General features: G+C 34.5%; 3 protein-coding genes across 3 annotated transcripts; 1 reads left to right on the forward strand and 2 right to left on the reverse strand.

Moving 5' to 3' along the window:
* The first annotated feature begins 232 nt into the window (after positions 1-232).
* Positions 233-4,887, forward strand: LOC107266395 (ATP-dependent RNA helicase DHX8). The gene is made up of 12 exons (XM_015736834.2): positions 233-473; positions 544-629; positions 723-1,304; positions 1,386-1,627; positions 1,702-2,006; positions 2,105-2,534; positions 2,641-2,899; positions 2,992-3,482; positions 3,556-3,888; positions 3,966-4,169; positions 4,238-4,418; positions 4,515-4,887. Exons 1-12 carry the CDS (start codon positions 377-379, stop codon positions 4,734-4,736), a joined length of 3,432 nt encoding a protein of 1,143 aa, XP_015592320.1. The 5' UTR covers positions 233-376; the 3' UTR covers positions 4,737-4,887.
* On the reverse strand, positions 4,883-9,731 carry LOC107266394. The gene is made up of 10 exons (XM_015736833.2): positions 9,592-9,731; positions 7,970-9,403; positions 7,537-7,898; positions 7,102-7,452; positions 6,772-7,042; positions 6,297-6,715; positions 5,914-6,156; positions 5,352-5,827; positions 5,170-5,281; positions 4,883-5,085 (listed from the first exon to the last, which is right to left on the reverse strand). The coding sequence occupies exons 1-10, from the start codon at positions 9,605-9,607 to the stop codon at positions 4,930-4,932; spliced, it is 3,840 nt and encodes a 1,279-aa protein (XP_015592319.1). The 5' UTR covers positions 9,608-9,731; the 3' UTR covers positions 4,883-4,929.
* A 101-nt stretch (positions 9,732-9,832) lies between these two features.
* LOC107266396 (transmembrane protein 18) lies at positions 9,833-13,074 on the reverse strand. Its single transcript, XM_015736836.2, has 5 exons — positions 12,841-13,074; positions 11,906-12,023; positions 11,785-11,839; positions 11,612-11,705; positions 9,833-11,172 (listed from the first exon to the last, which is right to left on the reverse strand). Exons 1-5 carry the CDS (start codon positions 12,901-12,903, stop codon positions 11,035-11,037), a joined length of 468 nt encoding a protein of 155 aa, XP_015592322.1. The 5' UTR covers positions 12,904-13,074; the 3' UTR covers positions 9,833-11,034.
* Between the last annotated feature and the right edge of the window lie 378 nt (positions 13,075-13,452).

Below are 13,452 nucleotides of genomic sequence, written 5' to 3' on the forward strand. Positions count from 1 at the left end.
AATCGTGGGTCTCGAGGAACACACGAATTCATTCGACCAATCAAAAACGTGGAACTAGTTCGAGAGTCTCGTTCAGGTGGCGCGTCGACGCGCCAAAACACAGTCCCAGATAATCACGCGTAGTATTACTATATATACACGACCAATCAAAAACGTGGAACTGCTTCGAGGGCCCTCCGCTAAGGTGGCGCGCCGTAACCAGAGAAAAGTTGAGACCACCAAAAACAGGCTCATTGGCAATCTCCCTACTCATCTCTGGTAAGACCGTGGTTTTGAGTATATGGTGGCGACAAACGTTATTTGAGGTTATGTTTCACTTATAAAGTTTACTTCTCTTCGAGTACAAACTATTTCTATAGTTATTCCATAAAAAATCATGGCCGAAGAAGTGGAAAAATTAGAGCACCTTTCGTTGGTGTCAAAAATATGTACAGAACTGGAAAACCATTTGGGAATGAACGAGAAAGTTTTAGGTGTGAATCTAACCAATATGTATGTGTTTGTATAATTAATACATATTTTAAAGTCAAATTTCGTTTTTAGCCGAATATATTATACACTTGGCAGAGAAAAACGACACTTTTGAGAGCTTCAAGAAAGTCCTTCTTGAAAATGGAGCTGAGTTTTCAGTAAGAAAAATTATTTATTGTTACATTAAAGTACTATGTATACTAACATCCTGCCTGTTACTGTAAGTTATTTATACATCTTTACTATTATAGGATTCGTTTATGGCAAATCTTTTACGCATTATTCAACATATGAAGCCACCAAAAGGTCGATCGGCAGGAAAATCTCAAGGTCCAAATGCACCAAAGGATGACTTAGCAGATAAATTTCCAGGTTTGGCAATACCAAATGAGAAGTTAGCGAAGAAAGAAAATGACGAAGACATTGTGAATGATGCAATGGCTTCATTGGAAGCTTTTGCACCATCAAGCTCAAAACCTAATGAATCAGACTCACGTAAAGTTAAAACTGAGAAAGCATCAGATATTGATGATGGTTCAGACAATAGACATCGAAGAAATCGCTCTAGGGATAGACGAAGACATCGTTCTAGATCACCCAACAATCGAAGGGATCGGCGACATAGATCTAGATCACACTCAAGGAAACGTCATAGGTCACGTGGTCGGGGTAGATCTAACGAACGCAGAAGATCCCAAGAACGAAGACGATCTCAAGAAAGAAGAAGGTCCCGGGATCATAGAAGATCACGATCCCACGATCGAAGTAGATCACGTTCGCGTGATTATAAGAGATCACGTTTCCCCAAGCCATCTGTCGTTGTTGGACACAAGGTAATCTAGTAATATAAATGTTCAAATTTAACACCATTTTGTTATATAAAATATTTATAATTATACTTCATAAATATTTAGAATTCACACAATATAAAGGATTCAGAGGAAGATGTAGGGCATGAGTCAAATCGTGCAATAGCTGAAAGGAAAGTTGAAGAGGAGGAGACACGTCTCAGGAATCCTGATAGACCAACATCCTTGCTTGAGCTTCAAGGACACCTGGATGAAGATGAGACATACTCAAGAAAACGTGTTCAGAGATTATCCTCACCAGAAAAGTGGGAAATCAAGCAGATGTTGGCAGCTTCCTGTATCGATAGGTAAGATATACGACAATATATTTGTAGGACTTTTACATAGTTTTTAATACTTTTTTTTGCCATATCGTTACTAGGAGCGAACTGCCTGAATTTGACATGGAAACAGGGATCTTGCCTCGAGAAGACGACGAAGAGGAAGATGTCGAAATTGAATTAGTCGAGGAGGAACCGCCATTTCTACATGGACATGGTAGAGCCCTAGCAGATCTCAGTCCTGTTAGGATTGTAAAGAATCCAGATGGTTCCCTGGCTCAAGCAGCAATGATGCAAAGTGCCCTAGCCAAGGAGAGACGCGAACAGAAAATATTACAAAGGGAACAAGAAATGGATTCTGCACCCACTGGACTCAACAAGAACTGGATCGATCCTTTACCAAATGGTAAATTGGATATTCAGAATTATATACTTTCTGCAGTTACATTAATCTATTAAGATTAATAGTAATCAATAACTAATGTATACAAATTATTATTGCAGCGGAGAGTAGAACTTTGGCAGCAAATATGAGGGGTATTGGTTTACAAACTCAAGATCTTCCTGAATGGAAGAAACACGTAATCGGTGGGAAAAAATCCTCATTTGGCAAAAAGACAAATTTAACTCTTCTTGAGCAACGGCAAAGTCTGCCAATTTATAAACTTCGTGAAGATTTGGTAAAAGCTGTAACCGACAATCAGATCCTTATCGTTATTGGTGAAACGGGGTCTGGAAAGACCACACAGATAACACAATATCTAGCAGAAGCTGGTTTCACTGCTCGTGGAAAGATTGGTTGTACACAGCCTAGAAGAGTTGCAGCCATGTCAGTGGCTAAAAGAGTGGCAGAAGAATTTGGTTGTCGACTAGGACAAGAAGTTGGATATACTATTCGTTTCGAAGATTGTACTGGGCCAGAAACTAGCATAAAGTAAGTTCCGTTAAATATTATATGAACAAAGCAATCCTGAGAGCTATTACATGTAAATGTATGTTTGGCCTGAATAACTTTACATAATGGCAATGAATTATTTCAGATATATGACAGACGGTATGCTGCTTCGAGAGTGTCTCATGGATCTTGATTTAAAAACTTATTCCGTTATAATGTTGGATGAAGCTCATGAGAGAACAATTCATACAGACGTACTATTTGGCCTTTTAAAACAAGCTGTAGGACGGCGACCCGACTTAAAATTAATAGTTACCAGTGCAACTTTGGATGCTGTAAAATTTTCACAATATTTCTTTGAAGCTCCAATTTTCACTATTCCTGGTAGGACCTTCGAAGTCGAGGTAAGAATATTTAATATTTGTTTTTGAGTATACTGCAATTTTCTTCTAATTCATTAAATGTTAACATTCTTATACTCTATAAAATACTTTAGGTTATGTACACAAAGGAACCAGAAACAGATTACTTGGACGCTGCGCTTATAACAGTAATGCAAATTCATTTGCGAGAACCTCCTGGTGATATTTTACTTTTCTTAACTGGTCAAGAGGAAATTGACACAGCATGTGAGATTCTCTATGAACGAATGAAATCTCTTGGCCCGGATGTTCCTGAATTAATTATTCTTCCTGTGTACTCGGCATTGCCTTCGGAAATGCAAACAAGAATTTTCGAACCAGCACCACCCGGGTCACGAAAAGTCGTTATCGCGACAAATATCGCAGAGACTAGTTTAACGATCGATGGCATTTATTACGTCGTTGATCCTGGTTTTGTTAAACAAAAAGTTTACAATTCCAAAACTGGAATGGACAGTCTTATAGTAACACCAATTAGTCAAGCTGCTGCTAAGCAACGTGCTGGACGTGCAGGTAGAACCGGACCTGGGAAATGTTATCGACTTTATACGGAGCGAGCTTACAGGTAATTGAATTTCTATTATTTATAAAAAAAAGAATAAGAGCGAAAAATTAACGACAAAAATGTTGATTCTCAGAGATGAAATGTTGCCTACACCAGTTCCAGAAATACAGAGAACAAATTTAGCAACGACGGTCTTGCAATTGAAGACTATGGGTATCAATGACTTATTGCATTTTGATTTCATGGATGCACCACCTGTTGAATCTTTAATAATGGCTCTAGAGTCCTTGCATAGTCTTAGTGCTTTGGATAATGAAGGTTTACTGACTCGACTTGGACGTAGAATGGCAGAATTTCCATTGGAACCAAATCTTTCAAAAATGTTAATAATGAGTGTTCATTTGCAATGTTCGGACGAGATCCTGACGATAGTGAGCATGCTCTCTGTGCAGAATGTCTTTTACAGGTATTACTTGAAATATTTTTATATTTAATAAATATTATAGAGACTGATTAAATGGAATATAATATAAAATTATATAGACCAAAGGATAAGCAAGCATTGGCTGATCAGAAGAAGGCTAAATTCAATCAAGCCGAAGGAGATCATCTCACACTACTAGCTGTTTATAATTCTTGGAGAAATAACAAATTCAGTAATGCTTGGTGCTATGAGAATTTTGTACAAATTAGAACTCTGAAGAGAGCTCAAGATGTGCGCAAGCAGCTTCTTGGTATAATGGACAGGTACGAATTTATATTTAAAGAAAGTTTATTTGTATCGTCGCTTGAATAACCGAATCATTAATTTTTAGGCACAAATTAGATGTCGTGTCAGCCGGTAAAAACACAGTTCGAATTCAAAAAGCAGTATGCTCCGGATTCTTTCGAAATGCAGCCAAGAAGGATCCACAAGAAGGTTATAGAACTCTTGTAGACAGTCAAGTTGTCTATATTCACCCTAGCAGTGCTCTGTTTAACAGGCAGCCTGAATGGGTAAGCAAATGCTTAAATTAAACTAACTAAAATAATTTGACGATAAATATTAGAAACGCGCAGATGAGATAATTTCTAAAAATATTTTTCTATTAGGTAATTTATCACGAATTGGTCCAAACGACAAAGGAGTACATGCGAGAGGTCACCACGATTGATCCTAAATGGCTGGTGGAATTTGCACCAGCATTCTTTAAATTCAGTGATCCAACAAAATTGAGTAAATTTAAGAAAAATCAAAGACTGGAACCTCTATACAACAAATACGAAGAACCAAACTCGTGGAGAATATCCCGGGTGCGGCGAAGACGAAATTAAGGACTTCTATAATTTTTATTTACAATTTTGATTGATAGTGTATTATTAAATTATTTCTTAATTACTTCCAATAGATTCTGTATATATGCTCGAAACTATATGTGCAGTATAATCTTTACCCTCTTCAAGCAAAAATAAAAAAATAATTCAATACTTGAAAATAATTTATTATCCCTTTCCAACCAATTTTGCTTCATATTTTTCCAGTGAATTTGTACAATTTTTTGTACGTGTCATAGGATGTTTTAAAGATTTCTTGCATAGCCGGTGGTAACGCACGTGACAACAATGTTACAGCATGTTCGTCACAAATACTAAATAAATATCCGACTGCGTTCTCCAAGGGAATCTATAATATATATCGATTCATATAAACATATAAAACATAAAAATACACAAAGCTCTTTAATACCTCAATTGAGTAAATACTTACTTTCACATACGATGGTATAACCCCTTGGGAAAACAATGCTATTAAATCAGCTACAATATAAGGTGCGATTCGCGTTACATCCTTTTTCAATTTCACCAATGCACTCGTGCATCTGAAAGATATAAATAATCATAATTAATTAAAAGGATACAAATAAAATACATACAAATAAGTATACTGACTTTTCTATATCAAGAGCAAGACCCTGTAGTTTTTGTTCTGAGAGTGGATCAATGGGTTTTCTTGATTCCGTTACAACTAATCGTACAACTTTCCTGTACAATATTAACAATACTGGTAGCTTATCAGTGATTAAACCTTTTCTTAAACGCAGTATTGATAAACACAACACTAAAATATCAGCGCAAGCACTTATTTGTTCTGTTTTCAACGAATTTATTCCAATATGAAGAATCAAGTCCATGTTTTCATCAGAAATGTGCATATGTTTTGAGCTGATGATACTTTGAAGTAATTTCAATGTTTCCGGCCAACATGTTTTTGGAATTTCAATGATCTGTATAGATTCTAGTATATTGTGTACAGCCGTCAAACGTGTTTTATTTCTTATCGTTCCCATGTCCATTTTAACAATGCAATTCCACATTATCATAGCATTATGTAATGAGGAGGTATTCCCTTCACGTAGAGCTTCAACCTGTGCAATTAACGTGTAGGAGGATAATTATTGTACAGTTCATATGAATGTTGTAGAGAGAGTATTGATGAATAAATTGTTATTACTGTGAAGTTGTGCATTCCGGTGATCATGTTCCGAAAAACTTTTGGTTTTGATATGTCGAGCAAGGGAACAATTAAATCTTGCAAAGGATTGTGAACCATAACAGACCAAATACGGTTGATAATATCTTCTTCAATTTCCAAAAATGCACGATGCCTTAATAGCACTGCAACTAATTTTAGACCCTCTTGTAGTAGGCCGTTTTCTGCGTGACCAGATATTTGATTTGTTTGTGAAATACCAGACTACAAGAAAAACTAGTTAAGAAAGTGTGTACTTATGTATAATCCAAAGACTTTAAGACATCAAGAGACTCGTGCCAAGTACGGGCAATTAGCTGTGCCGGCTACGGCCAACCAAGATTCTTTCACCCAATTTGATTTACCTCGAATATATAATGAAGAGCCAATTTCACTATATTCTTTAAATCTTCGCTAGTACTTTCATTAGCAATTGCTGTTTTTAATGCTATTGTCAAGCACTTTACATCGTCAGTTACATTTATTTTAGTACTCAATGTGTCTAACATTATTTGCCCAAGTTTCTGGTTAACTTTTTTAAAAGCCGGTTTTTGGGTCGAAGTCAATTTCGACTTTACTTTATCGATGGACTCCAAAATTATTGATACTAATTCTTTATTTCGTCGTGCAGCAGAAATAATAGGTTTTAAATCACTGTAAGATTTACTATTACGTAAGAAAAGTTCGATTACTTTTAATAAAATTTTGTTATGTGGCATTTCCTTGATTAAAGACTTAACATCGAGGTACTGAAAGATATTAAAATTGCCACCATCCAAAATATCTGAAAAAGTATTAATGTTAGTATAAATTCATTAATAATCCTAATATTATAATTACCTAAAAATATTTGACTGCACAAGTCGATAACTTTTTCATTTTGCGCACATTCTTTTCTCACGGTATATATTACCATGAATGTTAGGATCTTAAAATGAGAATTCAGATCGAGCAATGGCAACTGAAGTAAAATTGTCAAGTATTCTTGAATGATAGAAAAATTGTCAGAATTCAAGGAAGACCATGTATCTAATTTCAGTTTTTCTGAAATAGATTCGAGGACAGCGAGGTACTTTGTTTCTTCCGTAATATCTGTTCCATATATCTTCGCCTGATAAAGACAGTGTCATGATAAATATAACGATCAAGTTAATTTTTTAATTAACTTACAGAGCCAATATCTTCCATAATGGATTTAGTTGTACTTGATGGTATTCTTTGCCCCATTTGAATAAAAAGTTGACAAATTACAGCTGAAATAAATTTCGTATTCTCCTGAACATCATCTTCAGTCAGTATGCTAATCCACTTCTGTTGATCATCCTTGCTGGATAAGATATTTTTTAGAACCAGTGAAGCCAATTCTATTAATTGTTTGTCACTTAAAAACCTAATGATCTCTAAATTACCATCGAGAATAAGTGACCATGATTGTTCAAGACCACCAATCAAACCACGAAGTTTGACTGTTGATTGATTTTTTAACTGTTCTGTCTTTATTCTGTATAAGAAAAGTTTATTCTGAAATGATATTAAAAATCATATTTTCAAGGTGTTTTTTCTTGCAGCAGCAATTCAACGAATGGTTAGTTCAAATATATTTACCATACTTTTCTTGCAACTGTCTTCTCCAAAATTTGCTGTTCTTTGAACTAACTGTTGCCACTGGTCCGAAGAAATAGGAAATGGTGGAAGACTGGGTACTGCTTTTGGTGAATAATAGGCCAAAGTACAAAATGCTTCGCTGAGTATCAACGTGGAGGATAATAATGCTAGGATGATTCGTTTATCAAATTTAATATTAAGAATTTTTTCTGTCAAAATTGATAAACTTGCAGAGACGTCCTTTAGAGCTTCCATAAATTTTTGTTGAACAGCCAGAGATGTAGTGTAATCAAATATACGAACACCATTTATAAATCCAACAAACAATATAGCTGTAGCTTCTATCAATATAGAAAGAGTACCTAAAATAATCATTGTCAATAAACATTGAATTAGTTAGATTTAATTTGAGTATGATGCAAATATTTCTTACTGGAACAAACCGTTTCCATGATTTGAATGCAATCATTTAAATGAAATATAAGTGATCTCAATGTAGATATAATTTGTGAACTGGTCATAGTTGTAACAGAATTTGTCACTTTATCAATGAACAGTTTCGGAAAAATAGTCCATATTTCTAAATTAGAATGCTCTTGTTCCATCATCACTTGTTTCAAAGCCATTAAGCACAACGGCAACATTTTTTGTTGCCGTCGTAAACGGATGCTTGATATCAGAATACTGATCATCAATTTTGTATATAAGTTTTTTTCCAATTCTGTTGATCTTTTCTTAAGTAATACTGCTTTTAAAATGATCTGTATTTTGCTCTCGACGATGACAGGATTTAAATGAGCAATTCCGATAAGTACTTTGTAATCAGTCGGTCTGAATTCTTCGGATGAAATAATTTCATCAACAATTTGTTGAAAAAATTCAGTCAATGTAATGTCTTTGACTTTGTTGTTGAAATCGAACGTCACCTCTGATAAATAGTCTAGGAATACATTAATAATTGCAATTTTATGTTTCCCAGAAGACATCACGAGATTTCGGAAAATTAGATCTACAGTTGTAACATCGGATCGGTATGAACCTAACACAGCACACAGAAGAGAGGAAAAGACTGCCAAATTATTTTCTAATGTAACAACTTCGATGCGTCCTATTAATGTAGTAAATAATTGAGTTGGAATTGAATTTGATTCATCCTGTGAATTATAAATTTTGTATTGCTCATATCTAGCTTTTCCAAATAATATTTGCTGTATGCACTTATATGCTTCTGCTCCTGGTCTGTTAGTATTATCTGTTGAATTATCCTTTATGAGCAAACACAGAGGATATAGGATGTCGTTTATGAACATGCTTGCAAATATATCTTTGTCGGAAAACTGTTTGTAAATTCTTATATTACTATCAACAACAGCTTTAATGCAATCATGTATTAAAGAATTCAGTGAGTGCATATCTTTGTTATTTACTGTATCATTTGTCTTGGAATAGTCCTCAATTCCATTTATTCTCCATATCCAATTTAAGATTGATTTGCATAATAAAGCAAATTGAGCTAATTTGCTTTTAAAGTATTGCTGCATTCCAATATCAGACAAGATCCAAATACCACATTCTATTATTCTATTCGATATATCTTCTGTATTATTCAATTGATCAATTAAAGTTGTTAAAAGTATTTCTTTCACTTCAAATTTCAATGAAGCTCCTGTATTTAATCTACCTCTTTCCAGACAGTTCTTTAAACTCTGCCAAGCATCGGAATGCACAGTGCAGATTTTACAAAGCCATTGTAAAATAACATCCTCCTTTCTAATGATAGGGAAATCAATACTGCAAAATGCATTCTCGGCTAATTTTAGCCGTTTTGCTAAAGGTTCATCCTCCGATTGTAAACGGCACAATAACTCTAAAAAATAAAGTATATTCCGTAAGCATACTTATTTTATTTTCATTCATCGCATTCTTAAATTACACATCATAAAATCAAATAGGTATAATAGGTTAGCCCAACACGTGCTAACCGGCTTATTGACTAATATATATATATTTACTTACATTGAATATTTATGCTTATACACAAAACAAAATACATACCTCGTGATAATGCCATTTATTCAGATAAAATCGAAAAGCAACTCCAAATTAATTAATTATTTACACTCTAGCAAAAGCAATACTTTCAATTTCTCACTTTGAATTGAAAAGCATACAAAACACAACTGACCAAATCTAACCTATAGGTCTGTTTTGAGCTTCCTGAGATTTAACCAATAGTAATGCATCCATTACCATCATCAAATTATAAAAAATTTAGGCAAATAATTTAAACATTTGATCTTATACACAAATACTTTATTATGCATTAATTAAAATCATTAACCACATAGTTTCGAGTGGCAAGAGAAAAAAATGCGCATCTGTATAATGGCAAAAATACTAAAGCACTGTGTATACGTGATACGTGAAAAACTTCACGTGCACTTTTGATTCGGTAAATTATGATGACAAGAAAAAAATATATTAGAAATGAGTAAGATATGATTTTTTTTCAATAATTACTGCAGTATACGAGCACGCAGTATTCATATATGTGATGACGTTGCAATAAGTACTTTATACTATAATGACTATAATTAAAGGGGTTTTCATCCTGTTCCTGTGCACCGATGAGATATTGCATAGAGGTCCAGCCCCTTAGAATTCTGTGTCTACACGAACTTTGTGGCATTTCAACCCTCTCCAAAATTTCTATACCGATTCCAGCATATATCCTGTGTTCACCCTGCTTAATTAACCGTCTATACAAAATTCCATGAGGCTGGTCCTGTTTACTAATATCTCCTTGGTGGCTTGTATAATGGACGAACGTGTAAGAAGTAGAATTAGTAGAGTAGAATAGAAAAGAAAAAAAAAACGCCGCAGGAATGTAGCGTTAAGCAAAACAATACGTCTTGAAAAACATCATCTTCCAATTTAAAAAATAAATGATAATAGTAATACAATCATTGGAGATCCTTCATCGCTCTAACTTTCTCGCACTACTTTGAAGGTCAACGATAAATTTATTCAATGCCGAGAGAAGCAGATAAATTCGAGATGTGGTTAGCACTTCGTATTGCCACGGTTGGAACCGCTAGTGACGTAACCGCCGAAACATAAATGCTTACATTATTTTCAAAAATGTTGGATGACGTAAAATTGTTATGACTCCATGAATACAGTGTGACAGATATGTGTCGATATTTTGATTAATCCAATGAGTAGCTTTTAAAACTTATTGATGAATTAACGGAATTGCATTAGCCGAATAAAAGCATTGCGTCCTTGGTACATAAACTTGCATATATATGCGTATGAATATCAAGTTGCCGAGTGGCAATAAATTCGCACGTCTTTATCTATTAACATGTTTCACCTCGTACCTCTTATCTTCTTTCTTTAGGCTCTGTAGATCGTAGACTATCACCTCATAGTACGATAGTGTATAATGCGTATGTAATATTAATCGCTCTCGATCATGTGACTAGATATTTTCAGTTACTCTTGCTTTTGTCTAGCGGATTTTCCATTTGTCGTTGTTGATTCGCCATCAGTTCGTCGGTTCTTTGCCTGTTCTCGTAGCTGGGCTTTCTTCAAACTAGTCATCAGTTGGCTGGATTGATAAAGCCAGCTTGCCTAAAAAAATATATTTTCCACGTTTCATGCAATATCCTTATATCATGTAGTAATCATTATAATTAACAAGATAAAGTAAAGAGATATTGTAAAACAAAGTCAAACAAGAGTATATAAAATTATTACAGCCTTGACCCTTGCGTTTGATGACTATAAATAAGTTTTTTAAAGTGAGAATAATCATGTGAGACCACGTTCTGAAATTTATTGCAAACACTGTTCACTTTGAAACATTTAGCAATTTCAATTTTGATATCGAAGTTTGATTAGTCGTTTACTCATCTATACTTTTAATTCATTCACTTTTGTTCATCAGAAAGTATTACTTGAAGTTGTAGTACTTGTAATGAATTTTAAAATATACCCTGAGTCAGATATTGTCAATTGATCAGTTATTTTTTTAAAGCATACCTTTTATCTATTTAAATTATATACTTACCACCATAATCATACAATTTATTAGGATGGGCACGGAAAAGACAATAGATATGAACAGTCCTTTAGAATCAAAGTATTGCTGCTTGGAGAACACCCTGAAATAATTTTATCATTAAATAAGTTACTGCAATTTGAAAGAAATTAAATATAGTATATAATGTCATTCAAGCTTACATCCAATTTGTAGCAGCCATTTCATTGATACTTTCAGAAAAGTATACAAGGAGTACTAAAAAATCCATTAGAGAATGAATATCATTTATTCAGAACTGGAATTGCATGTTTAAGTACTTACGCAGTGCAAGAAATAGAATTATCTGGAAATTAGCATGATTTCGTGTCATCAGTGCTGTCATTGTGACAGCAACATGAAAAGTTAATAAAAGTGCAAACCATGGATCCCTCCATTCAATCTGAAACCACAAAAAAAGTATCTCAATGTCAAAGATAGTCTATCTCCATTCTTTTTACCATCTGAACACTTTCCAACACTGCTCCGAGAGCAACATGGATAATGTTCCAATGGCCATAGACTCCTCCCTGTTTCATTACGTATACTATCAAACTGTGGCAAGAGTATTAATATCCAATGAAAAAATTGTTCTGTTTACAAGCAACTCTGCTAATTTTAAACGGTATAGCAGAAAAAAGCAGATATTCGCTTGACGCAATATTTTTCGAATATTAATCAGTTATGTTCAAAAACGCGTATGATAAATAAATTGTGATTATCATGTTACAATGAATTGAGTATTATTTCATTATTTATCAAACTTTAGTATTATAAAATTAAAAATTATCTTTCTAACGATTACAATCTGAACATTTCGCATTAATCAAATGATATACATGACTACTGCAACAATTTCATAATATCTGCATTGAAAATGATACCAGAGGGTACTTCAAGGTTCTGGCTGCTCCTGGATAATCTAATGAAATAGATTGCGGTGTATTCATTACAGAGCATAGTTTCATATACCTGTATCCATATAATGTCTTGATTGGATTATAATAAGGGAAATCAAGAGTACTCATAAACTACGTTTGCAATTCTCTAAATTACGTGTTACTATTAAATGACCAAAAAGGTGATCTGGCATAATAAGATACCCGATTGACAGCCGGTGCATTCTAAATACACGTAAAAAAACTTTCCCTTTTACTATAGACTTTTAATAACCTCGGATTACGGAGCATCTCTCTATTTCTGACATTATGTGTACTCACACTTTGCAAAAACGACCACACGCCATCAATCACATCGTTCGCAATAAAATCCGGCTTCTCCATTCTTACTAGCAAGTTTTTATCAAGAAAAACTGGAAAGAATACATCCGATAAAACGCGGTGCGTCGCACACACACGCGCTTGCACACACACTGGATGCCGCAATCCACTCGAAAATATGTATACGAAGCGAAACAGGAAAAACAAAACGATTGAACGCGTTTTATTTCAGTTATATTTTTTGGAACATTACTACTGGTACCATCTCATATAAGAATCAAAAGTTTGTACTATACCCAGTGTAAGTACCTACGAATGGTAAGGCAGTTTTGCTGGTAATTAAACCTTCTTTACCAATAGCAAGTGCGTATTGGGTAACAACGAATTATGCACGAGTCAACCAGAGATGAGTGGGGAGATGCACAACGCTCCGGTTTTAGGCGATACCAAAAGCATGGCGCTAAATCGTAGCGGCGACTCCAGGAGTAGGATTTCGTGATCATCGCCTCTGTCGATGTTACAGATTTCGAGTAGCCTCGCGGGTCATGATCATCGTTCCAACCGATCTTGCAGACAGCGACAAAGAATGGTCAAGGTTCCTCTCTTTTAACC

The sequence above is a fragment of the Cephus cinctus genome, unplaced genomic scaffold (assembly GCF_000341935.2).
Source record: "Cephus cinctus unplaced genomic scaffold, Ccin1 Ccin1_scaffold0310, whole genome shotgun sequence".
Lineage (NCBI taxonomy): Eukaryota > Metazoa > Arthropoda > Insecta > Hymenoptera > Cephidae > Cephus > Cephus cinctus.